The 27,591-nt window shown below is 51.8% G+C and overlaps 1 protein-coding gene across 2 annotated transcripts; it reads left to right on the forward strand.

Annotated features, from left to right (window-relative positions):
* The first annotated feature begins 231 nt into the window (after positions 1-231).
* STK11 (serine/threonine kinase 11) lies at positions 232-27,591 on the forward strand. 2 transcript variants are annotated; one of them, XM_017743880.1, is made up of 10 exons: positions 232-748; positions 856-1,234; positions 6,337-6,420; positions 9,650-9,739; positions 10,499-10,631; positions 11,101-11,237; positions 11,731-11,858; positions 18,437-18,494; positions 25,609-25,802; positions 27,123-27,591. In XM_017743880.1, exons 2-10 carry the CDS (start codon positions 945-947, stop codon positions 27,230-27,232), a joined length of 1,224 nt encoding a protein of 407 aa, XP_017599369.1. In that variant the 5' UTR covers positions 232-748; positions 856-944; the 3' UTR covers positions 27,233-27,591. The 2 variants fall into 2 exon arrangements, with proteins under 2 accessions (XP_017599369.1, XP_017599368.1); XM_017743879.1 differs by having other exon boundaries at positions 859-1,234.

Genomic DNA, 27,591 nt, shown 5'->3' on the forward strand with positions numbered 1-27,591 from the left:
GAAGGACCCGGCCCGGGCCGGGAAGGGCCCGGAGGTCACCGAACCCCCCCACTGGGAGTCCGTCCCATTCCGGCTCCGGCGCTGATTTTGTCGCACTAAAAGTGTCCTGTCCCCTGTCAGCCCTCCCTGCTCCCCCGCTGTGTCCTCCCTGCCCCGGTGACACCTGTGGGAGGTGCGGGAGGGACCGCCCGGGCCAGGTGGGCATCCCTGACCCCACTCGGTGAGGGGCCGGGCACGTGACACATCATGTGCCAGGCGGAATCCCGGTGGATGAAGGATGCCCCCGGGAGCTCTCGGTAGGCACCGAAGGCCTCAAACTTTTGTAGGCGAAAGCGAAGACGCGAGAATTGTTTCGGAAAACTCCTTCAAGGAAACTTGGTTCCAGCTCCCCAACGGCTGAACCCCTCCCCTCCGCCCCGTGCTCCCGGGAGGGCGGCGGGAGCACACCTTCCCACCCCGGCTGGGAATCATGAGCTCCTAGGGATGGAAAGTCACGAGAGGGACTGGGAGCTGCTCTGGTTCCACGGGGTGGCCTGACGGCCCGGAGATGACCTAACACTGCAGGATCAAACTGGGCCCAGTCAAGGCCAGTTGACTGGGAAGAGCCCCCGGCAGCCGGGACCGGGTCGGAGGCAAAGTGAGTCCCAAACTGAGTGTATCCCGTCACAGATTTATGTTCTTTTTCAAAGACACTCTGGAGCCAGGCCGGGATCTTTTGGCATCCAACTGACCTGGAAGCAGCTCTTAGGTTTGGTTTTCTTTTTTTTTTTTTTCCCTTCTTTTTTTGGTTGGTTTTTTTTTTTTTTATTATTATTATTCATGTTTGTACAATCTTCTGGATATTTTTTTTCCAAGAAGGAGTAAAAGGGAGCGTTGGAAACTAACGAACAGGATTAAAGCCCTGAGCGCTTAAGGAAAAAACAGGTTAAGGAACTTAATCCAGGATGGATCTGCAGGAGCCCCAGCAGCTGGGAATGTTTGCGGAGAGCGAGCTGATGTCGGTGGGGATGGACACGTTCATCCACCGCATCGACTCCACCGAGGTCATTTACCAGCCCCGGCGCAAACGGGCCAAGCTCATCGGCAAGTACCTCATGGGAGACCTGCTGGGAGAGGGCTCCTACGGCAAAGTCAAGGAGATGCTGGACTCAGAGACCCTGTGCAGGAGAGCTGTGAAGATCCTGAAAAAGAAGAAGCTGCGCCGGATCCCCAACGGGGAGGCCAATGTGAAAAAGTGAGTAAAGAGCTCTGGGAGCTGAGGGGGTGAACTTGGTCCTTGTTTTCCAGCTGAGCTCCTGTGTTGTTTTAGCTGACAGCGTGGTTCTGCTGTGGAAGTTCTTCCTAATCCACAGGCATTTAGGAATCTCTTACCTCTGAACAGCCGCCAGTGCTCCGGGTGAGGCTGGGCACAGGGAAGGGACAGGTTCCCGAGGGCCAGGACAGTCTGGAATACACCACTTTGGTGTTGTTTAATGGATAAAATGGTGTTTCCTAAAGCAATCCCTCTGTAAGGTCTCACCTTCCCCAGGTGCTGCTGGCTGGGAAAGGTGGGGGGACACAAATGCACCCAGGTCGTCACAGTCAGGGTTATTCCTGTACCTGCCCAGGTGTGTTCCAAAGGCCCTGGAGCTCTCTGGGGTGGCAATTCCTGCTCCCACCCGTGTGGAAGGTGCCTGGGATGGGATCCAATGTACAGGGGGCACTCAATGGGCACAGGAAGTTTTCGGGTTTTTTCCTTGGTTTCATTTCTGAGGTGCTTGGGAGGTAACTCAAGGCTCTCCCCAGCTGATTTCTGTGGCTGTAAAATGGGGCCAAGGGTTGTCGTCTGTCTGTGCCTCTGACACACCTGGTTACTCAGGGCACAAGGACCTCATGGAAGTGAACCCTAGGAGAAGCCAGATGTGGGGCTGGATCTGTGGGGCTGGTGTGGGGACTTTCCCTTCCCGGGACCTCGCAGCAGCTGCGTCCCAGCCCTGCCAGGAGCTGCTTATCAGCCATGCAGGAGCCTCTGCAGCCCAAACAACCCATGAGGGTTTATCTGGGCTGGGAGGGAGAACTCTGAGAGGTCGAGGAGACTCTTGTGGTGAGCCCTGACCTGCAGGGTCCCGTGTCTGTCCCTCAGTTTGATTTCCCAGTTTAGCTGTGGGATATATCACATCCTGTCCCAGCACTGCTGTCAGGGAGCTTTCTCACTTTGCCTTCCAACCTTTCTTGACAGCCTTGGCAGTGGAACAGTCACATCCCAAGGCTGGGACCTCCCTGTCTCTCCCTTCCCTTCCTGGCTCAGGTTCAGGATCCAGCAAACTTGGTTAATGTGTAATAAAATGTTTCTTGTTTTTCTGGTAGAGGCTGGGTGCCCCGTCCCTGGGTCCCTCCACGGGCACATCCAGAGCTGCCACTGGGGAACGTGGAGATAGTTTCCTCCTTAGGGAAACCTTTAATGTAAATTAGATAAAAAGAGCTTGCCCACATCAGGAGAGTTCCCTGCTCTCAGAGCCATGGGAATGCTCCTGTGTCCTGGGGTGAACTCTGTGGAAGTTTTATTCGTGCCCAGAGTGGGGCTGAGAGTATCAGATGGGTCGTTAAGGGAGTTGCTAAGATAGGTTTTCTGTGGACGTTTCCTGGCTCAGCCCCTCCTGCTCCAAAACACTGAGACAGATTTTAGGTCTTGTCTTGTACCCAGGGTTTACTTTAGTTCAAGTTCCTATTTCTGTCCCCTCGTCCTTTCCTCTCTGCCCACCTATCCATGTGCTTTATCTGCTGCTTCACTGGGGAATTTTAAGGCAAACTGTTGTATTTTGTGGTCCCCTGGGCCCGTGGCACTCTGAGCTTATCAGAACTCTTCAGCACTGCTGCGACAGGGAGTGAAAGCTGTGTCTGCTCTGAGTGTGGAGATATGTGACCAAACCCAGATGTTTGAGTGGTCAGTGTGGGAGGAACAAAGTTCTATGGGGTCTCCAGGTGGTGCTGGACAGGACACTGACATCAGTGTTTTAACGTCAACATGGCCAGACTGCCCTGGAATCTCACTTTGGGCAGCTGTGTCGGAGCAGCTTCGAGGAGTTTATATCCAGAAACTGGTCCTGTGTCACAGAACTGCAGGAAATCAGGTTGTGGGCTGGATCACACTGTCAGGTTCTGCTTTCTCTCTTGGAATCTGATCACTGAAGTGGTTTCCAGTGTTTCCTACCACCCAGGGAAAAGCTGCACGTGAGGCTTGGGTTGTTGGGCAGAGGTGATTGAGTTACTGTGGTGGGCTCGTGCCTCTGCCCCCTCACAGGGCACCTCAGTGCTGCTTCAGCTGTGCTGATAGCATGTCATCCAAGGAATTCCCTGGAAAATAGTTCCTAGACTGTGGCCCTCGGGTGATTCCATGAGCACTAACACACAGGGGAGTAATGAGAGTGCAGTAATGAGCTGTGGAGGATCATACAATCTGAGCTGGGCCTTGGGCACCTGGACATGTGGGGCTGGAAATAGGATGTTAATGCCATCCTTGGGTCACTTGTTGCTGATATCCCAGGCTACAGCCTCACCCCTGCCCCAGCCCTGTGTCCTGGTGTTCTGGAGACCCAGAAATTACAACTAAAATGTGTTTGGGACTTCGATCAAATTGAATGATTTTTCTCTACCCCAAAATACTCCACTTCTGGCCCAGGAAAATGAGCCCTGAAGGGCTCTCTTGAGTCTTGGAGAAGATGTTGAGGCCTTAAACTTGTAAGACAGAGTTTCCTTAAATCCATTGGGAGAATCTTCATTTCTCTGTAGAGCAGGTGGAGGTGGCTCAGTCAGGCAGATGCTGCTGGAACTCATCCCTGCAAAAAAAAGGAGTTTAGTGGGATTGCCAAAAAGAGGCAGGAAATCCTGGCAGCCTGTGGCTGCAGCAGCAGAGGTTTAATAAAGCCGTGTGCTAATAGCCTCACACGTTAATTAAGTGTTTGGGGCTCTGTGGGATCCCAAGTGCCCTGTGCTGTACTTACCACCTCGGCAATTGCTCAGGTTGGAATTTGTGCTCCTTGGAATTCCTCCGAGGGTTAACTTGGGTCATGGGGCTGTGCCGTGACAGTTTGTTCCTGGGATCTGCATGTCCCAAACTGGAACTTCCAAACAGGGACATCTCTGCTGGGGAAGGACTTGCTGGAAGCCCTGGAGGTGTGGACTCAGGTGGGAACAGGCTGATCCCTCCTCCCCAGACACGCATTCCCTATGGAGCCGTGTGGCTCAAGGACTTCCTCTGCTGAGCTGGATGTATGCCTGGGTTGAGAGGTGAAATGCTGGGAGCTGTAATCACAGGTTGTGATGGATCTAGAGCTTGCAATGCCAGACATCCCTGCAGGAGCAGAATGTGGATGGACCCTTGGGACTAGGAAAGAGAAAAAGCAACACTGAGATCTTCCTGGCACTTGCAGCCCTTGGGCTCACACGGTCCCGGAGCTGGAACTGCACTTCCTAAGCTTTCAGGATGTTGTGGGAAGAGCCTTGTGAACCGAAGGAAGGGATCGAATCCTTTGGCTGTGTTGCTGGGTTTTGTTTAGGCAGGAATGACTGGGAACAAGCTGTAGGAAGAACACTGGATCTCACGGTGGAGGATGTTCATGAAGGAACGTCTGCTTTCCAGGCTGCCTTTGGCATCTTCCAAAATGGTGTGGCACATGGAACAAGGAGGCAGCTTTGCTATTTACAGTTCTGAGCAACAACACCCCCTGTTATTTGCCAGAGCAGGTACCTTGCAGGGGATAAGTCTTAATCCGCCAGGATGAGCTTAATGGAGCTGACAGCTCGAGTTAGAAGGTCTTTCCACTCCTTGTCTTCCTCCAAGGGGGTTGTACTTGGAAGCAGGCCCTGCCCTCGGGCACTCTGTCTGGTCACACATTTGCAGTGGGCTGGGGTGGGGCTTTGGTGTTAATTTTGGAAGAAAAAAAAACAAATTTAGGCCCGTTCTAAGGAGGTGAGACCTGTGTTCCCCTACTCGAGGGGTTTGCAAAGTGAAACGGGATCAGAGGTGACTGGGCTGGCTGTCCCTGCTCCTCAGGCATTCCAGAGCAAAAGAGGGGCTAAAAATAGAAGTAATCTTTCCTCTGGGAAAAGGGCTGCTTGGCCTCTGCCCCAGGGGTGGGGGCACTGCCCCGGCATTTTGGATTGGTTCGCAAAGTCCTCCTGGGGGGGGGAAATTGTTACAGAAATATGAGATATTTATTGGTCCGTTGAAGGTGGGAGGAATTAGTGTTTGTGCTTCCGAGCTGTATTACAGGGAGTGAGCTGTTGGGATCAGGATTTTAAATGTGTTCCCAACGTTAAAAGCAGTTGTGTGTGAGTGTCTTTGCTCCCCTCTGGCAGCCCTGGTTGGAGCCCTTGGCCCTCTCCCTCCATGCTGCAGGATCTCCTCAGCCCCACACTGACACTGGCTGCAGTTCCCGTGCTAATTTAATCCACTTCAGCCCTTTGGTCATTCCTATAATTAGACCTGTCTGCCATGTCCGCAGAACACTTGGGAGCTTTGCCGTGGTATCCCGGGTCTCTGCTCAGCTCTTGATGGCTACTTCTAAATCCAGAGCTGAGAAAGGAGGAGTCTCTGGCCTAAACTTTGGTAGTGAAATAATTCACGCTGCTCAGGCGTCCTTAAAAGATCAGTAGGGATTCTCCTTGCACTCCTGCATCAGAGAAGCCTTTCTAAGGAGCAGCTCCTGGTTGTTGCTCAGCCTTTGTGCTGGCCCCAGCTCCTTACTGGAGCTGCTAATTGTGCCCATGAGGGGCTCTGAGCTGGCTTTGGGCAGGGGCTCTCACTTCCCAAGCTGTGCTCAGAATTCCTTGTAGTGCTGCTTCCCAGAGGCTGAGCTGATGAAGTGTGACCACGCTGCCTAAAGCACTTGCCAAATGGCTCGGGAAGGGAGTTGGGAAGGAGAATTTGGGAGCTCAGCACAGCCCAGGATGGAGCAGCAGCAGAACAAAGTGAAAAGCAGGACCTGCACTGCCAGGCACCAACACAACCACCCTGACCTGACTGTCCTGCTCTGCCTGTTTCTCTACAGCTGGCATCCAGTGGGATTTTGCAGGCTGAGTTTAATGCAAAAGAGACTAAACCGTGATTTGGGGCAGGTATAAAATCCCTGGAGACAAAGATCAGAACAGCTGACAGAAAGTGACATTCAAGGGGCTGTTCCCCGAGCCAAGGGAAGGTGGCTCCTCACTGTTTTACGTTATTTATTCCCCACAAACACAGGATTCAGTTCAGGTCTCTGAGCTGTTCAGCCAAGTTAAGTTTGGGTGAAATTTTGGAAGAAATGGAGTTGGGAATAAGCTTTTTAAACATAACTTTTTCCTTGTCTCTTCCTGCAGGGAAATCCAGCTCCTGCGGCGATTACGGCACAAAAACGTCATCCAGCTGGTAGATGTGTTGTACAATGAGGAGAAGCAGAAAATATATCCTTTTGCACAGGGCTGTTGATCAGGTTTGAATTCCCACTGTTCCCTGCTGTAGTTCTGCCTTTTGGGAAGGCCCTTTTGGATGTTTCTTAAGCTTAAATTTTTGCAACTAAGTTGCTTTCACTGCTGTTAACCATCCTGCCCGCCTGGGAGACTTTCCACACAAACACAAATTCACACAGACACTGATCAAGGCAATTTTATCCTCCCTTTGCTGGATTTTCTGTGACTCTGCCACACTGAGAGCACTTTGCCTTCAACCAGGGTGGAAGTTGCTGGAGCTGGTCCCTTGTAGCACAGTGTTATAAATGGGTGCTTTTATTTTTGACAGTGTTTTCTAACTACTGTCTTCTTATTACAGTACTCCAGAAAAGGAGTAATTTAATTGTGTGCGTTAATTAGATCAAACACTCTGCCACCAGATCATTAGGATAAAGCAGTGTGACAACTTCTGCTTGTGCAGTGGCCTCGACAGAGGGGGGGGAACTGCGAGTCAATTACTGATAGAGAGATCCCGTTTAATTAGGGAGAAGGGAGGAGGCAGTGTGGGGAAAAGGAGCCCAAGAGAGACATCGTGTGTCGGTACCAGGTGATGACAACCCAAAACCATCACTGGGAGATGAGATCTCTCCAAGGATGCTCCTTGCTGGACTTTCTGAGCAGTGCTGGTCCACAGAGTTGGTTTTCAGTGCTTTTCCCTTGCAAGGATGAGTTGATTTTGTTATTTTTATCTTTATCTGCTCCTGCACTCTCACGAAGTTTGTTCCTTCTTGTGCTGATTCTGGCAATAACTGGGAGAATTTTGCTGGAAGTGGGAGCAGGAATTCATCCCTGATCTTGTTCAAACCCTTCCCCAGCTCCTGTGCTGTATGTCCTGGGCTGTGACAGAGCAGACCTTGAGCAGCCACATGGGGAAGAGGTTTGGGAACGGATCCAGCGGAAAAGGGACTGTCTCCCTGAGGCTGCCCTGGGGGCAGGGCCCTTAGTCGTGCACAGGGCTGTGTTTGTTCCTTGCAGGAAGGATTGCCAGGTGAAAGCAGAGTTGAGGTTTAGGGGAGGGATGTCAACTTCTTTCTTGGTGATAAAAAGAAATCCTCATTTCCAGACCAAGCATTGTGGGATTGGAAATTTGGGCTGTGGAAGGAGGGATTCTGTTCCCACCTGAGTGTTCTGTTGCTGGTGGAAGTGCACTGCAGACTTGAGCTGTTTGTCACAGAGTCACAGAATGGCTTTGGAAAGACATCAAAGCCCATCCCATTCCACCTCCTGCCATGGGCACGGACACCTTCCACTATCCCAGGGTGTTCCAAGCCCTGTCCAGCCTGACCTTGGGCACTTCCAGGGATGGGGCAGCCACAGCTTTTCTGGGCACCCTGTGCCAGGGCCTCCCCACCCTCACAGGGAAGATTTTCTTCCTAATATCCCATCAAACGCCCCTCTCTGTCAGTGTGAAGCAATTCCCCCTTGTCCTGTCACTCCATGCTCTTGTAAAAAATCCCTCTCCATCTTTCTTGTAGGCTCCCTTCAGGTTAAGACAGTGTTTGAGCAACTCACCTAATCAAAGCCTTCAGTGATTTTCTGTGGGAAAGGAAAAGCTGTGGTGACTGGATTAAAAAGATCAACGACTTTTAGTATTTAAGGGCTCTTTGCTGGCCTGCTGTGGCTGGGAGTGCAGAGCTGGTGGTGAATGGAGAGCTCATCCAGGCAGAAAATGAGCCCAGTTCCATGAGCAGCATCCCAGGGATCCTGTTACCAGTGTGTACAGCTGAGTGTGGGAGCAGAACCCCTTGAGGGGGAGAACTGAGAGCTTGGGGCACCTGTAATAGATCTGCTCCAGCCTGGAAGTCTGTTCTCTAATCTGATTGATCAACCTGAAGTGGATCAGTGACCAGGGAGGGCTGAGGAGCAGCCTGGCCATTAATGACACCCAGCCAGGCTGTCCTTGAGCCTGTTTGCTCCCCGGGAGCTGGTCTGGATTATCTGCTGTCACTGTTATTTTCCTGACAGTGGGAGAGTTGATGTCTCCACATCACTGTGATACGAGTAGTTCACAGATTTCTTCCAGAGTAAGAAAGGGTAGAAATTAATTTTGGGAGCTCTTTCTTCTGTTCTTGCTTTTATTGATTTACTGAGTGTCTTTGTGCCCATCAAAAAATCTTGTTTCGGGTATATTTAGAGTATTTTAGGGTCTCTCTGAAGAGCAGCTCATGGGGAGTGGAGCAGGAATTTAATGAGTTTTCAGTGTTTGGAGCTGCTAGATGGAACACACTGGAAAGGGGAAGGACAGTCTTCAACCCAGATCCCACACAGGGCAGGAGTCTCCCTCCTGCCTCAGGTGGCTTCCTGGAGCAAAAGTAACTTATTTTGGGCTTAGGTTAAGAAGGCACCTGCCAGGAATAATTAGTAACCAAAGGAGTGTTCAGGGTTTCTGGGGAGCCCTGGCAGCCTCTGCTCTGTCAGGACACTCCTGGATGTCCCAGGGTCTGTTCTCCCAGGGCACTCCAAGCCATGCTTTGTCTTCAAAAGCCCAGGGAGAGGAGGAAACAGGCAATTACAGCATCAGGCAGTCTGGTTCCCATTTTTTTGGCCTCAACATTAAAGCTTACAGAGATAAAAACTGGAATGTGCTGCAAGGGAACAAATGCTGCAAAGTGCCACCAGCTCTTGGCATTCTGTTGTAACTGTTTTTATCCATGTGGTTTTCAAAAAAGCTTCCCAGCTCTCCAGGGATCCTGTCTCCTGCTACTGGAACACTCCTGTGGGGCTGGGGGTAAGCAGCAGCTGTTCCATTGAGCACACAACTGGGTTGTTTGGGACAGGGAATGAGGAATAACCAACTTTGGGGAAGGTGGTGGGAGCTCGCTGTCACATCAGGTGCGGAACACCCGGGGCACTGGCGGAATGTGCTACAGCTCTTCTGCCAGGGAGTTCCCAACTTTCTGTGCCCACTTCAGGGTGTTTCCCTGTTCTCTGTCATGCCTGTGAGATCCCCAGCTTGTTTTCTGTGGAATTCCCGTCCTGTTCCAGGTCTGGTCACAGAGCTGCAGCTGCTCATTTAGCAGAAGGATTTCCCTGTAGGTGCTTTCCTGTCCTGTGGGAGCTGGAGGAACGGCCCTCAGTACCTGGGGAGTGCAGCCATTCCCTCTGGGATGGGGCTGCTGACCATCTGAGGAGTGTTTAACACTGAGGAGTGTTAACCCTGGAGCTTCCTTAACTCTGCCTTCACGTATATGGTGATGGAGTACTGTGTGTGTGGGATGCAGGAAATGCTGGACAGTGTCCCAGAGAAGAGGTTTCCAGTGTTTCAGGCTCACGGGTAAGTTCTGTTCCTGTCCCCACTGTGTTCTCTGGAATGGAGAGCACATTCTGCTCTGCTCAGGCTGCGTTTGAAAGCAAACCTGGCTTTGTGCAATAATTTCATATTTTACACCCGTGCAAAAAAGTGAAAAGCTCTCCAAGTGGCAGCAGGGATTGCCCTTAGATTCTGGGAGGAAAACCATCTTTCTATTGATTTTTCTGTTACTTTTGTTTTACTTCCTGAGATGCCCAACAGCCCCCCCAGTCCCTGTGCTCCTGCTGTGCCAAAGGGTGTGAGGGGGGAATCTCCTGCCTAAATGGAGGTCAAGCCACAGTTCAGCATCAGAAAAGACTTTAAAGGCCTTGGGATGGATTAGGGATTGGCAATATGCAGCATGATCTGGTAGCTGGGGTAGTTAGCTGGGATAAGCTGGAGTCCCTTTCACTCTGCAAGGAAAGAAACCTGAGAATTCTGGGAATAGATACAGAAACATTGTCAAATGGATCAAAAGGATCAAATTGGGGCAGAGCAGAAAATCTGTGGCAACTACATAATTTTATGGTCATATTTTCATTTTATTTTAAGGGGTCTTTGAGATTACAGACAGCCCAATACATTAGTATTACTTCTGGGTATTATGAGATGAAACACTTGCCTGCATAACTGCCAGGCTGCGTCTGGGTTATGGTGATGGCCCAGAGTCTCTGACCACAGCAAAATGCTCCTTTCTGCTGGCTAAAAGTGTTTGATTTTTTTCCCCTCTGCCTCTCTCTGCAGGTACTTTTGTCAGCTTATAGATGGCTTAGAATACTTGCACAGCCAAGGGATTGTCCACAAGGATATAAAACCGGGGAACCTCCTGCTAACAACCAATGGGACACTAAAAATATCCGATTTAGGCGTAGCAGAGGTATGTGAGAAGCACAGCAAAGTCAGAATGGGGCATTCTAGATTGAGGTGACCTCTGTGGTGTCATTGATTTATTGTGCATTTAGGCTTTTGTTCTGTTGCACTTGCAGAGAGCTCTGAGTGACTGAATATTTATTGCAATTGGCAAAGCACTTCTTTTGATAACAGCATGAAACCTCCACTCAGGAAGGACAGAGAAAGAAGATGTCAATCTTGGACAAGCCCAGAAGTGGGGGGAAATGGGGATAAAGCTACATAACCTTATCCTTCTTTTTATGTGGAGACTGTCTTAGGTAGGAGAGGTGCAAGACTTGTCGCTGCGGCGTGTGGCTGCTGTGGTGACAGGATCTCATCAGCTGTACGTGTTCAGTAGAGGAGTTTTCCTCTTTTGTTTCCCAGGTGGAACTTTTCCAACAGACACAGTTTGTTTTCCTTGGAAGCCTGACACTGTTTGGTCTTTCCTGCTGCAGGCATTGCATCCATTTGCAGAGGACGACACGTGCAGGACGAGCCAAGGGTCGCCAGCATTCCAGCCCCCAGAAATTGCCAATGGCCTTGACACCTTTTCAGGCTTTAAAGTTGACATCTGGTCCGCGGGGGTGACGCTGTGAGTGCCCAGGAGCCCCCAGAAACTTAGTAACTAATGATGCCCCCACATAGCTCAGACCTGGCCCAGCTCTGCCATCACTGCTCTTGTGTGGTGGGGGGAGCAGAGAGGGGGATGCTGCTCGCTCCTGTGGGTGGGTTTATGCTCCCCAAAGTACCTGTAATTCTGCCCAAGGGGATCTTTGCTCTCCATGAGTGACTCTGCAGCTGTTGCTTAGCACCCAGAGGCACAGCCAGGGCAGTAACAGAAACCACAAGTATCTCCAGTATTTAAGTTTTTGCTGTCCCAGACTGTCAGGGAGATGTCCTGGTGGTTTTTGACCCCTGTGAATGAAAAGCTGTGATGAAGGCAGGCTAAGCTTAAAGAGGCTTTCCACATACTGCCAAATATTCCTCTTTTGGTTTCCTCTTGGCTGCTTTTGGCTTATGTAGTCAGGTAAGAACTGAGTACCTGTGTGCTGCCTCTCATCCCACTTCTCCTTCTGCCTCCACAGATACAACATCACAACGGGTCTCTACCCTTTTGAAGGGGATAATATCTATAAATTATTTGAAAACATTGGGAAAGGCGACTACACAATTCCAGAGGATTGTGGTCCTCCACTCTCAGACTTACTGAGAGGTGAGTCTTCCCACCTGGTTCTAAAAGGGTAACATTTATAGTTGAAACAACTGCTCAGCTTGCACAGTGCCAGAGCTTCCTTCTAAGTGTCCTGTGGGGATATGGGATCCTGTTAGACAGGGAGGTTATACTTACAGCCTTACAAGACTCTGGCAGATCTTCAGCACTGGTATTTTCCTGAGATCCACTAACCCCTGCACAGCTCACAGCCACTACTTTATAGAGTTGGTTCTCGCATTGTTTCTTGTGCTCTGAGAAGCTTTTACATCTAAAGACAAAGCCCACAAGAGGTTAAATTTAAAATGGCATTGTAGCATTGATGCAGGTTTGAACAGTGAGAGCACTCAGATGCTGTGTCCAGGCTTTCCCTAATGTGACACACTGAATCCTCGGGGTCTCCTGTCCCTCCTCATCAACCTCTGCTCTGGACTTACTTGTCTCAGTCCCATTTGTCTCCTTCCCCCCAGATCCATACCTGCAGGATATTGGAGCAAAGCTGGGATAGGACCATGAGTGGCACTTCCTGGAGAGAAAGTTATGGGGATTTTTGTTTTTTTTAATTCCCATCACTTATTGCAGCAGTTTGAGGTTTAGTGCTGAACAGTCTCTACCTATGGAAGCTGAGTGGCCAGGCAGGGCAGCAGCTGTGCTGTGCCTGGTGAGCCCCTTTGGCAGGAGCTGGGATGTGATTCCAGCCCTTGGGAGAGCCTCACCAGCATTCCCAGTGCCTCCTTGGCAGCAGAACAGCTGGGTGCAGCCATGCTCCCCAGCCCTCAGCACAGGCTTATCCTCTTCTTTCTCTTCAGCTCTTTGTGAGGAATCAGCCCCCAAATGTGGGATGTTTGTCTTGTTTCACATTGGTTTTCCTGGTCCTTGTGCTTTGTGGGGTTGGTGAGGGCTGGGGGGCACTGAGTGCCTCCCTGCTGGCAGTGTGTCACCTCTGCAGGATCCAGGCTCCTGGTGCAGGGACACAGCTCCTGGCTTGGTGCAGGAACACGGGCTCGATGTGGGGACAGGGCTTCCTGGCTCAGTGTTGGGACACAGAATCACAGGATTTCTGGTGTGGGGACACAGCTCTGGGCTTGGTGCAGGGCTCTGGCTCCGGGCTCGGTGCAGGGACATGGGCTCGGTGCAGGGCCCCAGCTCCGGGCTCGGTGCAGGGACACAGCTCCTGGCTCGGTGCAGGGCCCCAGCTCCTGGCTCGGTGCCGGCCGTGCCGGCGGCAGGTGGTGCTGTCAGTCCGAGCTCTTCCGCTGCCGCCGCCGGGGCTCCCCCAGCCCCTCAGCATCAAGGAGCTGCCAGACCCCCACAGCCCCCCTTGGAGGCTATTTTAGCTTCCCTGGCCCCATGCCAATGATGAAATCAGTTATTTCCATGTGTTTCCAAAAGCATTAGCCAGCTTTAGCAGCTTTCCGAAGGCGTTACATAAGGCAGCGCTTCCAATGGCGCTCGGCACAGCCGGGATCCGGCTGCTCAGCTGAGCCCGACACGGCGGCTGCTCGTGGCCTGATGTGCTTCACGTTGTACCTGCCAGCCCCAGGAAACAATGGCCTGAGCTCTGTGTGGCGTTTGGCTCGTGACTGCTGACTCCAAACGTGGCCTTTTAATGAGCTGGGAATTGCCCAAATGGAGCAAATCCCGCAATCCTGGTGGTCCGGCAGCAGCTCTCCTAAAGCATCCAGCAGAACTCCTTGGAGGTTTGTGATCAGCCTCGCAGCTGCACTTAGTGCTTCCCCCAGGGAAAAGGAGCGTGGCAGTTTCCTCTTTTGCTGTGCTGAGGATATTGACAGCTTAAAATCTTGTGCTTCATTAGCACAATAACTGCCCTCCTAGTTCTCTTCCCACCCCTGTGTGAGATCTGGAGCCAGAATTTCCTGCTCTTCCCTCTGCCTGATTTGACATGGATGAGCCTTGACTCTGGTGCCCTTTGTCCATCTCTTACAGCCTGAGTCTCCTCTTGCATCCTCACTGCTGTCAGTCTGTCTGCATCCCTTCTGTGCTTGTGCACCACAGAGGTGGGAGTCGAGTGGGTTTGGTGGGGAGAGGAGCTTGTCTGGGAGGAGGTGGCTGTACCCTTTTCTTTCAGGGCAGTGGGAAGCCCTAAGGATCCTTCTTCCTGTCCTCTCTCCCACCTGAGCACAGTCTCCCACCCCTCATCTTGCTGTGTACAAGCTGCTACCTTGTAAAATCCTGGCAAAACCTTCTGATAGTCCCCTTGCTTGGTGTGACACACGTTTTCCAGTGGTCAGACTGCCCCGTGGCCCCAAGGTGGATGAATTTTGGGGTGGGTTCTGCCCACTCTGGAGGCCTGAGCAGCTCCCCAGCATCTGCTGAGGCCCAAGGCTGAGCTGTGCAGCGGTGGTACCACGTAGCTATGGTGACAAACCTGGATGCTTTATTTAGTTCCTGCTTTTCCTCCAGAACATCTGCATTTCCTGGTCGGTGCCCGCTCCCCCTGCAGCGGGCTGGAGCTGAATCCATCGCCTGTGGATCAGATACTGTCAATGGCTGTGTCTGTGTGAGCGGCACAGACACCCCCAGCTCAGCTCTGTCGCTCTGGCGGTTTTGTCTCATCTTTGTGTTGCTTTGAAAGGCTCTAAAAGCCCTCACAGGGCTGTGAGCGCCTGGTCTGGGTTTGAGTGAGGCAGAATTCATGCAGCAAAGTGCTCATTTCCTCTGTCTGCCAGGGCTGTGCTGACCACAGGCCCCACAGCCGGGCTGTGAAGCAAACACAAACACTTTGTAAGGTTTTTTTGTTCTTCTGTTGACTACTTTTGTAGTGCGTCTTTACTTTTTCTTCCCCTTAAGCTTGTTTTTATCTTTGTTCCCCTTTTCCAGAAGAGCAGAGTTTAGAGGACTTACAGCTTCAGTGGTATTTGGCATGACAGTATATCCTCCAGATTAGTTGGGATGCTGCTCCTCTTTTTGTCTCCCTAATCAGGGATGAAGCTTTATTTATATTCTTCAGGGATGGAAAGAAGAAGGGCTGGTGCTGTTTTTTGTGTGCAGTCAGGAGAGATGTGTCAGAGTGGAAGAGTTTATAAATAGCCTTAAGGTTCTTCTGGCAGCATCTGCCTGTGGCTTATCAACTCCTGTGCACTTTGCTTCTGGACCAGAAAAATGCACAAGGTCAGCTTTCCTCCTCCTGGTCTAATAGACTTTTACTGGAAGAGGAAGCTCTGAGGCTGCAGCTCTGCATTAATCAGCATCTGAATTGATTTCCAGGCCCTGTGACCTGGGACTTGGTAGTTGGATCCTCAGCAGTTTGTTTTCTCACTTCCATGACCTTTCCTTGGGACAGTGAGAGGATGTGTCTTGGTGACAGGGGAATGCTTTAATTCTGCTGTGGCAGGGGGTCCCCAGGGCTGTCTGTGCCCATCCAGAGGCCTGTCCTGGATCACAGGCTCAGGATTTGCCTGCAGAGGGAGTTTGTGGCCAGAACACCCAGCTGAGTGCAGGGAGGGGGAGAAGGTCCTGCCTCGTTTGCAGATTGGCCTCACACTGCTTTTACAGTGGTTGTTAAATGTTAATCCAAGTTGGAGACTGAAGTGGAATCCAGGTTGAGTTCATTAACCTTGCTGTTGGATTTCTTCCTGCCTCTCCAGTCCCACACTTGTGACTGTCCTGTGTTCTGAACTCCAGGAGTTCTGCCCTGGGACACGGCTCTGTGCCTGTCCAGGATCACTGAGTGTGTGGGCTGAGGGCTGTCAGGAGCTCAGGGCAGATCCATGATCTCCAGTTTCTGGGTCGTCACTTGATGTGATTTGAAAGGGTTTTGAAACTGTTGATGTGCTGCAGAGGACAGGATACCCCTGTCTGGGCACAACCGTGTGGTGTCTGTTCTTATCAATTTAATGTCTGATACATCCTCGATGAGAGGTCTTTGTATTTTAGGAATAATTTCCTCATGGAAAGGGTTGTCAGGCACTGGAAGGGGCTGCCCAGGGAGGTTTGGAGACCTGGAGGTCTCCAGGGAACACCCGGATGTGACACTCAGTGCTCTGCTCTGAGTTGGGGATCAGCCACAGGTCGGACTTGGTGATTCTGTGACACCCCTGTATGGGCACAGTGAATCCTCCGGGAATACTGGGGAGCAGAGGTTGGAGTTGGGCCTCCCAAAGCATTCCCTGGCACAGCCTGTCCCATCCCTGCTCACAGATAAACTCCAGGGAAGTCTTTACCCTAAATGGCCGCGAGCGGCGGCTCCTGCGGGCAGACGCTCCGGGATGACTTGCCTGGTGAATAGAACATGATGTTTTGTCTTGCTGAAGACTCTCTTCAGTGCACGACTTGAGCCACGGAGCTGCCACGAGTGACTCAGAGCTGAATGTATGAATGTACATTTTCAGTGAGGACACTTTCCGTTTTCTTTCAAACGTTGCCCCAAATGCGGTCATTTTTCATTGAACTAAAAATTCCTTTTGCTCGATTATTTTCCTTCTGCCTTTTTAATGGCTTGAGAGCAACAGTTCCCTGTGCCGTGGCTGTTTGTGACTACTGCTCTTGGGCCTCTTTTAATCATTTACCTTAAACTTCCTCTCCTGCTTGTACCAGTTTCATCTGGTAAATGCCTTAAATTTCAAAAACACCTTGAAGTGTGGTCTTTAAATAAATCAGTGGGGGGAGTGGGTGGTGTCCTGACTTTCCTGTTTCTGACGACATTAATAAGAGAACCCAACTTGTTCTTGTCCCCTAAACTTCATGTGATAGCTCTTTGCAGCCCTATTTCTTAAAAAAAAAAAAAAAAGCCAACTCAATTTGGGCAGCTCAGCTGTGAAACTGTCTGATCATCTTATTAATAGGTTCTTTAATTAGGTGTGGGATTTTTTTTTTTCCCCTCTGAACTTATTTCTTTTTCTGTAAGGTGAGGAGAAATTCCATCTGAATGTGAGAAAACTCCTTTGCTGCCAGGGTTATGCTCAGAACAGGTTGCAATGGGGAGGGTTGTAGAGTTTCCATCCTCAGAGACCTTCAAAACCCAGTCCAGACAATCCAAAACTCTGAGGAATTGGGCTCTGAGGACTCCAGTGCCCTGAGTTCCTGAGCCAGGGGCCTGGGATGCACCTGACCTGTGACCCAGAGAGCTCTTCCTGGATTGCTTTAACCTAATTCCTGTGATGTCATATAGGTCAGTAGTGATCCCATCTGCCATAAAGCTCTTAATGCTGTCACCAGCATGGATAAACCTTCCCGAATTGCCAGGGCAAAGTGTATTTTGGGTTCTGGGGGGAAAATCACTTCAGTCCTTCCCTGCTGTACTGTCCTATCCCTGCTCTTTGCCCATATCCTGATCTGATGTGATACAAACGGACTGACACGAAGATGTTCTGGAGCAGCTTTTGTTATCACATGTGGTGTGCTGATTTATCTCTTCTGTGACCTTTGGATTGCAGGATCTCACCTGCAAGGCCCTTGCAGCTTCCTGCTTGAGCTAGGATGTGTCTTTCCAGCCCTCCCTTCCCAAGTGTCCACCCAGATGTATGTCCCACCCCCTTGTTCTCAATGTGTCCATGTCCTGGCTCTCCCCAGCACTCTGCACCATTTGCTCCTGCCCTGACTTTCTGAATTCCTGTTTGACAGTGAGTGCTGCTTCCCAGACTTTTCTGGTTGCTGGAGATTGGCTCCTCCTGTTCCCACCCATCTCCAAACCCTCACTCTTCATGCAACCTGTGCAAGACTTGGCAGTGCAGGCACTTCAGGAGTAACAGGGGATCATCCAGTAAAAGCAAAACTCCTTGTAGTGTTCAGCCATGAGGCTTTGTTAATGTTCATTAGGTGAATATATTCCTGGAACCTTCATTGGAGAATATCTTGGATGCTGCTGGATGAGACTCCCAGGGTTCCATGGGCTCATTTCTGAGGAATAAGGCAAAATTTGCTCCTTCCCTTCTCTTGAGCTGTGAAGCTTCTGAAAGGCAGTGGAGCAGAGTGGGCATCCCAGGAGGCTGTTTAAGGAATCCACCTCCCTCTCTCCCAGAGAGAATAGGGATGAGCTGCTTTTCCTCTGCCCACTCTGCTCACCACCCACCCCAGCTACTTCAGCAGATGATCCCAGAAATCCGAGTCCTGGCCAGGGCACAGGGATGGGCAGCAGGACGATTTTTTTGTTGGCTCTCCCTGGCTGCACCTCACAATAGAATTCCACTAGACCAGAGTATCTGGGACACTGAGCAACTGGACATATGCTGTGCCTGAGGCTTTGGCTCTTCCATGGAGGAGGTTCAATGGAATTACCTCTAAAATGCAAAGTCTTGATGTTCTTTGCCTGGAGACTTTCTTGGAGCTGTGATCGAGGGCTGGACAAGCCTCAGTCCCTGCTCTGGGAGGGAGGGCAGGGCTGTACCTGCTTTGCAGGTGGGAAGCTGAGGAACAGACTGGGTCGGGTCAGCAGTGGGATTGGGATTTTATGCTGAATTTCCTGTGGCCAATGGAGCAAATCCTGCCTGGAGCTGCCAGGACTGGACACAGCATGGCTGCTGGGGAGGGAGAGGGAGGGAAGGGCAGAGCTCTGTGCTTCCTGGCTTTGACTCAGCTGAGAGTGTCTGTGATCACACCTGGACTTTTTTCCTTCTTTTCAGGGATGCTTGAATATGACCCAGCCAAGAGGTTCTCAATACAGCAGATAAGGCAGCACAAGTGAGTGTTACCAGTCCTTCTCTTCCTGCTCCTGTACCTGTGCTCCTGCTCTCACCTCCTGTTTCCTTTTGACAGCAGACACATGGAAGTCACTAGATCTCCTTCCTCCAGCTCTGCTGGGGCTCTGGCAAGCTCCACTTGGCTTTTTTCCTCCTATTAGAGCATCCGGTAAAGCACTGGAATTGCTAACCAGTAAATAAGGAATATGTTGGAAGTCTGTTCGTGGCGTGCCTGCTTCTGGATAATTAAGGGTTCTGGATAATTTTTTCCAGAGGCCAGCAAGTACTAATGAAGCAGAACAGGAGGTCCTGAAGGCTGTGTTGTTGAAGTAGGACTGTTCAGTAACGTGTATTAGTTCTGGCCAGTCTGGGGACAGAAATATCCCCTGCTATTTGCTCCATATGGAGTCAGTATGTGGAAAAGCATTCCAGGACAATAGGAAAATTTTTTTTTTTCTTTCTCTTTTATATCACAGTCCTCCCTCCCCCATATCCTCCCCCATTTTCCATGCCATAGTCAGGGGGGGAAATGCCCCGTTATCACTGAGGGGTTTTTTTAAGGATCTGTTTGAACATGCTGGCTCTGAGCAGAGATTTCCTGGGCGGATAAAAGTACAAGAACAAAAAGCATCATGAGGCTGCTTCACTGCGGAGGCTGCATTAGCTTATCTCCTCTTGGAATGGGAAGTGCTTCTGAGGACAGGCAGAGCTGCTCTGGACTGCAGCTGCTCGGCCTGTGAGCCTGCCCAGATCCTTTTGGGAGCCTTGTAAAAGCAAGGATGTGATCCAGGGTGGTGCCGAGCCCACTCCATGCTGCAGGAACAGCGCTGCTTTCTTCTTGTGTCTTTGGAAAAGCCATGTGCTGGCAGGTGATGGTCCCTGGGAGGTGCCCAAAGAGCCACAGCCGGAACCTGAGAGGCCTGAGGTGCAGTGGGGCTCTGCAGGGAGTGACTGGGACCAGCTCCAACAGAGATTGGAGGAACCAGGGTGCAAGCAGGGCTGAGGGGGCAGGGTTTCTGGAGCTGCCCAGGCAATTAATTAATTGTCAGGACAACTCTTTTGTAGCAGCCAAGCCCCATGCCTGGATTGTTTCAGGGGCTCCGGGAGCAGGCATCTTCCATTCGAGGCTGCCTTTCCCTGCAGGTGCCTCCCAGTACCAGTGGCCATGACCAGAGGGGATCAGCTTGCCATGCTTTGTCAGGAAGCACTGGAAAGAAGCAGGAATTGTCTATGGAGTCATCAGTAGGTGTTGAGAAAAGCACTAAAAGCACTTCCCTTCCTGTGGCTGCAGCGGCCGCCCCTGAGCTCAGGCACTGCCCTGGGCCCTCCTGGGTCACTGCCAGGTGACTGAGCTGGTTCCCCAACTCCAGATACTCCATTTTGCCCTCCTCCCACGTGGCAGTGAGTTTTTGTGTCAGCGTTGCCCAGCTGGAAGCACAGAGGGGTCTCCAGAGACCCTGCCTGTAGTTAGAAAGCTGGAGAAACTGGAGCACGGCTCCGGCACGGGGCAGCCATGGAACTCCTCGGCTGCTGTGCTGAGGCTTTTCATCCCACAGCACCGAGAGGGGCTGAGGAAAGGCTCTACCTGCAAACCCAGAAGCATTTCCAAGGCTTAGGCTCTTATTAGTTTTGTGTGAGCTTAGCCAGTGCTTCTTAACAGGCTTTTCTCCCCTATTAGTAATTGCCTCCTTCCTCCTGCTGTGGCATCTAGTAATTACATCAAGCACAGCAGAGCTTGCGGCCTGGGCCTCGGATGTGTCTGTCCAGCTTCTTTTTGTGCTAAAGAATCCAGAGCTTGCTTCTCCTGCCTTTTCTTTAAATAGAAGCTTAGCCCTGATGCTTAACCTGACCCTGTTTTGGTTTTTTTTTCGTAAATGGAGCACAGCAGTCAGGACAGCAGGCAGCCATTCGGGTATTGGCAGAGGGGTTTGGGAAAGCATTTTGGTAAGAAGAGGTTGGATTTCTAGAATCCTTAGATTTCACGTGTTGGCGGGAGTAAATCATTAATGACTGTGGGTTTCTCTACACTCCTCCCCTTAAAAGCATGTGCTAAGGACAGGAACTAAACCAGAGAAACATCAAGCGACTTCCCCAGGCTGCCCTGCTGGGATGGATCCCGGCTCAAACCAGAATCACCCCGTGCCTTTCCGTGCTGCTGGAAGTCTCCTTTTATGTCTTTGAGCTGCTACTCCCAGGGACTCACTCATATGGACAGTCAGGATCATCAAAGTGCTCTGAAATCAGCAGGAGCAGCCCCTGGGCCCCGGGCAGGGGTTTTGTACTGGAGCTGCTGGGCCAGGCTCGTGTCAGGATGGTGGGAAGGGGCTGTGTTCCTCTGCCCTGTGGGAAGGGTGATCCCAAGGGAATCGGGTGTCCTGCAGCCACAGAGCTCGGGCTCAGGATCCATCCTTCCCCACTTCACCTTCCATAAAGTGTGAAGGCCCTTGCAGTGGGATCAGGGATAAAATCAGTGGCCCAGGGGCACTGAGAAAGCACTGAGGGCGCACAGAGTGCTGCTCCATAGGGAGCAGAGCTGCAGGAGGCAGGGAAGGCATCCAGGCAGCCCAGCAATGATAATCCAGCCATTCCTCCCATTATTCCTGTCAGCTATTCCAAATGCTTTTCCCCCTGCAGCAGCAGAGGAATGCTGGAGGAAGAGTCTGCTGAGTTTCATCCCTGCCAGCTGCCTTCCCCCCTCCTCACTCCTGCAGCTGAACTGCATCAAGCTCTTGTCTCTGCACTTTTACTGGAGCGGGACAAAGCAAAATGCTGCTCTGCTCAAGCCAGTCCGTGCAGAGCAGACCTGGAGTTGGAAGTGGAAATGAGTTAAACTTCTCCCAGCCTGTCATCTCAGAGCTTAGGAACTGCCAGAAGCCGACCCCTGAATAGCAGTGGAAGAGCCTGGAAACCTGCTTTCCCTGGAAGGAGCCGAGTGGGATGATGTTCAATGGAAAACCAGTGCTCATAGCTCAACTCTGTGAATATTTGGTGCTCCTGGGATGGGGATTGTAGGGCAGGGAGGAAAAACTGCCAAGAGCCAGGGAGTTCCAACCTGCTCCCTATGGATTATCCACCACCTCCCCTCTGCCCCGTGCTTTTGCTGAAGGGCTTCCTGCTCACACACTGCATTTTGTTACTAATTCACTGACCTGCTGCAGCACTTAAAGTGATGAAGTGGATGCAGAATTCTACCTCTGTCCCTTGTTTCCAAGGCAACCATCTTCCCTTCCCTCTCCACAAGTGTCACACTTAATTTGTTCAGGCGCAGATCCGATTGCAGGAGTTCATAGCACGAGAGGGGAGGCACTTCCACCTTTTATTAGTGGAGGTGCAAATTAACCTGCAGGGCTGGGGTCTCCTCCTGCCCTCCTGGAGCTGCTGTGCTGCCTTTCCCAGCACCTGTGGGGTTTGGAGCATGGCTCTAAGATGCTCTGGGATGCTGTGCTGTTCAAACCTGGGTACCAAACCCCTTGGAAATCTGTGCAGTGCTGCTGAGGGCTCCTTTGCAACCTCCAGGGCTGACAATGCTCCTGAGCTGCACTTGAGGGAGGAAGAGGGGTTTCTCTGAGCCTCTACTGCTGCCTGTGCACTTGTGGGCTTTCCCCATCCCTTTTCCATTGTGCCAAGCAGTGATCTCCCCTCAGCAGGACATGAAGAAGCTTTTCCTCTTCCTTCCTGAGGCAGCTGGCTCAGTCTTCCTGCCGTCTGGCAGCACATGGGAGGGATCTTTCCTTCATTTACCCACATTCTGCAAATCAGCTTTGTAACGTGGTGTGTTAAAGGACTGAATCTCCAGAACTCCTTGTAGGAGTCTGAGCCATCCCTGCCACCTTTGGTCCTACCACCAGCTGGGAGAAACTGCTGTTTTCATACCTTGGTTTTTTCTGAACCTGACTGAAGAGCTTGGACATCTCTTGATGCAACAAGAGCTGGAGCAGTGATTGCAGGGACACTGCTGGCGTGTGTTGCCTTTCCCTGGGACATTGTGTGCCTTCCACGATTGCCTGTGAGGGAGCTGAGCTAAACTGGAAGCCTGTTAGCTGCTGCTTGTGGTGACAGTGACCTTCCAGGGAGCTCGAGGCCCTTACATGGCATCACAGGAGGTGGAGAATCGCTCCTCCCGACCCTGGCTGGCAGGGCAGGGATCTGCAGCTTGGCATCTGCTCTCAGAGAAAACCATCCCTGTGCAAACCAAGCCAACGGCAATGTTTGTGACCCAAATGGGAAGTGAATAGCTGGGAGTGTTGGAAAGCTGCAGCTGTGCTTACAAGATTCTTATTTTAACCTTGCTTATACCAGGACTTGAAAAGAGCAGAGGGAGGACTTGTGATGGGAGATCTGAGCTTGGGAGCTGCAAACCAAACGGGCTCATTAAGCACTGGGCAACCCAGATTCCTCTTCTCCTTCAGTCCTTGACCCTTGCTGTCTTATCTCCCTGTGGCTGACAGCAGCCGTCTGGGCACCACTTCTGCCTGGCAGGATCACAATTAACGCTTGTGCTGCTGCTGCTCAGCAGTTCTGAGCTTTGCAGGCGCCTCAATGAGCTTGTGGAATAGGAAGAAATAATCCCTTCCTACTGCTGCCTTCACTCTGAAGCATTTCTAAGCCACTCCCAGCCCTTTGAAACAGAGACCAGGGAGGAATCTGCCTCTTGCAGAGGGATGTTCTGCACAAGGGGTGCTTTTGAGATACCCAAAATCTTTTCTTCGCCCTCAGGGTTAAAGCAGCTGCCACAAGCACCAGGTCATTGTGTGTGTGCCAGTGCAGTTGGCTCAGAGAACATCCCTAAAGCTGGGAATAACTGGTGGAGCAAGGTGCTCATCAGCACCCAGCCCGTGTTTTGGGTGGTGGTGAGGGCAGGGTGAGGAGGGGCTTTATCTCATGGCCATCACTGACCAAGAGGTGCTGCCTTCTGGCTCAGGCAGTGGCTTCCTGAGGCAGATGAGGGTATTCCTGGAGCCAGTGGTTCTCAGCTGAAGAGTAAATCTTCACTGACAACCTCCAGCACCAGCACAGAAAGCGGAATGACTGTCCCTGCTGGAAAATCCTTGCCAGGAAATACTCCACTACTCCATACAGAACTGCTCGAGGCTCCTTCCAAGAGGTCTTTGATTTTTCTTAGAACTTCAATGGATTTCTCTTCTCACTCTCTATCCTCATTACCATATATGCATATGCAAGTGTTTGAAATCACCTCCCGGAGGATGGAAGCATAATGACTGGAGTACAGTGATTCAGGTTTCTGCTGCTAATAAAAACCTATTTTTACTCTCCTGGTAAGTAGGACAGGAGGGAAGAGTGAGGCAGAGCTGAAATACAGCAAAATAAAAACACCAGTTGCTGTGGACTTCCAGGCTTTTTCCCTTTAAAATTCTCCTTTTAACAGCAGTCACTCTGATCTCATTTGTCCTGGATATTCCCTTCTCCCGAGGTCTCTGGTGTTGAGCTTGGATCCCTCAAGCCTCAGTTCCCCTGGCAAAACCAGCTGGTGGCTGGTGGCTCCTCTGCCTCTGTGCTGCTGATCCTGCCAGGCCAGATCAGCCCTGGCTGGATTTGCTGTCTTGGCAGTCGCTTCCTCGATGAACGCAGTCTCCAGGGAAGGGAAATGGGCTGATCCGATTAGGAGAGCGGTGTGCCATGCACGTCACCGAGGAAGCCATCCGTGGGGTCTGTGAAGAGCCCTTGGCCACAATCGAGTTATGCTGGTCCCGCTCCCTTCCTGCCGGTCCAGCAGCTGGGATGGGCTTTGCTCAGCTCCTGTAATGCCACTTCAGGGCCCAGAGGTGACACTTGCCAGCTGAGAGCTGCAGCAGTTCCTGTCCCTCTCCCCAAACAACACCTTCCTTCCTGCAGGCAAGGGGCTGCCTGACTCTAAAACTCGATTGCTGCAGAGAAAACAGTTCAAAGATGCTGATGGTGAAGCAGTTTCTGGATGAGAGTTCACCCCTCCCTTGAATCCTGCCTAATTTGTCCCAGTAGCTGCATTTCCATTTGTTTATCTCCTCGCTTTTCCTAGTTTTGTTAGAATCCCACTTTTTTTTAGGCCGACTGTCAAAGCAGTGTAAGACTAGAACAAAATGATAATTACAGCTCTGTGCAGGAGGTGCCTTCAGCCTTCCTTCCTGAAAGGAATTTGGAACTGGGGTGATAAAAACCAGATGGCTCAGGTTGGTGAGAGCTCTTGGGCTGGCTCAGGCCCTCCTCCGTGGTTGTAGGCCAGGAGTTACTGGGTGCCAACTGCAGGGTGGGAAGCACTTGTGTCCCATCAGGCTTGTGTGGGCTGGAAAGGTGTGTTAGAGGTACCTGGGTCTGGAGGAACTTCTGTTCCCACCCACATTTAGGGGGTCACTGAGAGTGTGGAGGCTCCAACAGCACTTCCAGGAAACTTTGGGTGCCCACATGCAGCCCTGGGAAATGTCCCAGACAGTCTGGAGTCAGAGCTCTGCTATGGGAGTACGATGAAAACCTAAGAGGTTTATCCCATCTGGCTCTGGGATGCTGCTGGGAGGCAGCCTGCTGGATTCCTGATCTGATTAACAACAGCTTTCGGAGCTGATATCCTTTCCTGGCCAGATGGCAGCACGGGGTTTGGTGGTGATAGGAGTCCCTTGAGACAGAGGGGGGATAAAAAGATAAAGTAGGAGCGTTTCTGCTGTGGCCTTGGTGCAAACTGGCTTTTAGAGGAAACTGCTGCGGTAACTGCCCCTCTCCTCGGGCTGGGATCCCGCAAACTTGTGTCTGTTGGGCTGGATCAGCCTCAGCTTCAGGATAGGAGAAGTTCCTTCTGTCCTGCTTGCTTGGATAATAAAACTCAGGAGCTCTGGCAGCTCTGCTGATGTGTTTTGACTTACAGGTAGTTTGGGTGATGAGGAGAATGGTCCTGAGCTGCATGTCCAGACCCTGAGCTGCCCTCTGTGCCTGTCCCTCTGTTCCTGTCCCGTTCCCAGTGTGCGCTGCAGCAGACTCTGACACCTGGCCAGACCTTTTGGTTCCTCCTGACCTGCCGTGGGTGGAGCTCCCAGCTCAGAATACTGGGGTGGGCTGGGGCCATCCTCAGTGGAGGATTCCTGCATGCCTTGTGCACTGACCCAGCTCTGTCCTGGGGCTCTCTGCAGCTGGTTTAGGAAGAAACACGCTCAGGCAGAGGCGCTGGTGCCCATCCCTCCCAGCCCCGAGACGAAGGACAGGTGGAGGAGCATGACGGCGGTGCCTTACCTGGAAGATCTGCATGGCTACAATGAGGAAGAGGATGATGACTTGTATGACATTGAAGATGATATCATCTACACTCAGGACTTCACAGTACCAGGTAGGGGAGAAGTGGTTGGGTTTTTTTTTTTCTTTTCGTGTTTAAAGCTTTATTAGGAAAGGCCTCAAGGTCTGAATAGTCCTTTCAGCAGAGGAGGAGACTGTTGGTTGTGGAACGGTGTGAGTGAGCCACGATGATCCAGATTCCTCAGTCCTTGATTCCATCGACCACGATGCCCTTCCCAGTGTTACCCCTGTGCTTCTTCCTTTCTCCCAGGAACAGCTGCTGCTGGACTCTGCTGTTCAGCACAGTTCATTCTTTGGACCAGTTTTGCTAGAATGAGTTATTTGGGAGGAGAGCCCTGAAATGATTCTGTCTTCAGGTTACATGGCACACCTGGGGGATCCCCTGCACGCTGGGAGACTGGTCCCAGCCTGGCCTAATGCCAGTGCTCCCCAACTCCATGTCCATCCCAGCCTGGCCTAATGCCAGTGCTCCCCAGCTCCATGTCCATCCCAGCCTGGCCTAATGCCAGTGCTCCCCAACTCCATGTCCATCCCAGCCTGGCCTAATGCCATAGCTTAATCCCAGCTTGGCCCTTGCCAGTGCTTCCCACCTCCATGTCCATCCCAGCCTGGCCTAATGCCAGTGCTCCCCAGCTCCATGTCCATCCCAGCCTGGCCCAATGCAAGTGCTCACCACCTCCATGTCCATCCCAGCTTGGCCCTTGCCAGTGCTTCCCACCTCCATGTCCATCCCAGCCTGGCCTAATGCCAGTGCTCCCCAGCTCCATGTCCATCCCAGCCTGGCCCAATGCAAGTGCTCACCACCTCCATGTCCATCCCAGCTTGGCCCTTGCCAGTGCTTCCCACCTCCATGTCCATCCCAGCCTGGCCCAATGCCAGTGCTCCTCACCTCCATGTCCATCCCAGCCTGGCCCTTGCCAGTGCTTCCCACCTCCATGTCCATCCCAGCCTGGCCCAATGCCAGTGCTCCTCAGCTCCATGTCCATCCCAGCTTGGCCCTTGCCAGTGTTCCCAACTCCATGTCCGTCCCAGACTGGCCCTTGCCAGTGTTCCCCAACTCCGTGTCCATCCCAGCCTGGCCCAGTGCCAATGCTTCCCAACTCCATGTCCATCCCAGCCTGACCCAGTGCCAATGCTTCCCAACTCCATGTCCATCCTAGCCTGGCCCAATGCAAGTGCTCCTCAGCTCCATGTTCATCCCAGCCTGGCCCAATGCAAGTGCTCCTCAGCTCCATGTCCATCCCAGCTTGGCCCTTGCCAGTGCTCCCCACCTCCATGTCCATCCCAGCTTGGCCCTTGCCAATGCTCCCCAGCTCTATGTCCATCCCATCTGAGAAGGATGAGCCCCATGCAGGCAGGTGGCTGAGGTTGGGGATCCCCTCTGGAGCAGTGTCACCAGGAATTTCACTCTCCTCATACAAACAGCAGCGTTTAAACCCAAATCAGAGCTGTCATGGCAGATGACAGACAGATTACTGGAAGATCTTCCATGTTCTCTATGTAACTCGTGCTGTTTCAGAGGGATTAGATACCTAAAAGGATGAGAGGGGCTGGTGAGGTGGGATGTGCAGCGTTTGTGGTGGGCAGGAATCCCCTCAGCACTGGGAGCACACTCGTGGGAGGAGCAGGGTGAGGAGGGTCCCAGCACAGGCCCTCGGTGGGTTTGTGAGGCATTGCAGAGGTGGGGGCAGCTGCAGAGAGGAATAAATGTGAATTTTTCTGCCCAAGTCTTCCTGCAGCATCCCTTTGAACCTGCTCAGTACTACATTTCTAGAACTGATCCCATATTAAAATATAAATTAAAAGCCCCCTTATACATGGTG

This window comes from Corvus brachyrhynchos, unplaced genomic scaffold, assembly GCF_000691975.1.
Source record: "Corvus brachyrhynchos isolate BGI_N302 unplaced genomic scaffold, ASM69197v1 scaffold219, whole genome shotgun sequence".
Classification (NCBI taxonomy): Eukaryota; Metazoa; Chordata; class Aves; order Passeriformes; family Corvidae; genus Corvus; species Corvus brachyrhynchos.

Bases quoted from the DNA above. Each gene is read 5' to 3' on its own strand.
- STK11 (XM_017743880.1), top strand. From the start codon at position 945: ATGGATCTGCAGGAGCCCCAGCAGCTGGGAATGTTTGCGGAGAGCGAG. The intron at 10,632-11,100 runs GTATGTGAGAAG...TTCCTGCTGCAG, and splicing joins CCGATTTAGGCGTAGCAGAG to GCATTGCATCCATTTGCAGA. The intron at 25,803-27,122 runs GTAGGGGAGAAG...AGCCCCATGCAG, and splicing joins TCAGGACTTCACAGTACCAG to GCAGGTGGCTGAGGTTGGGG.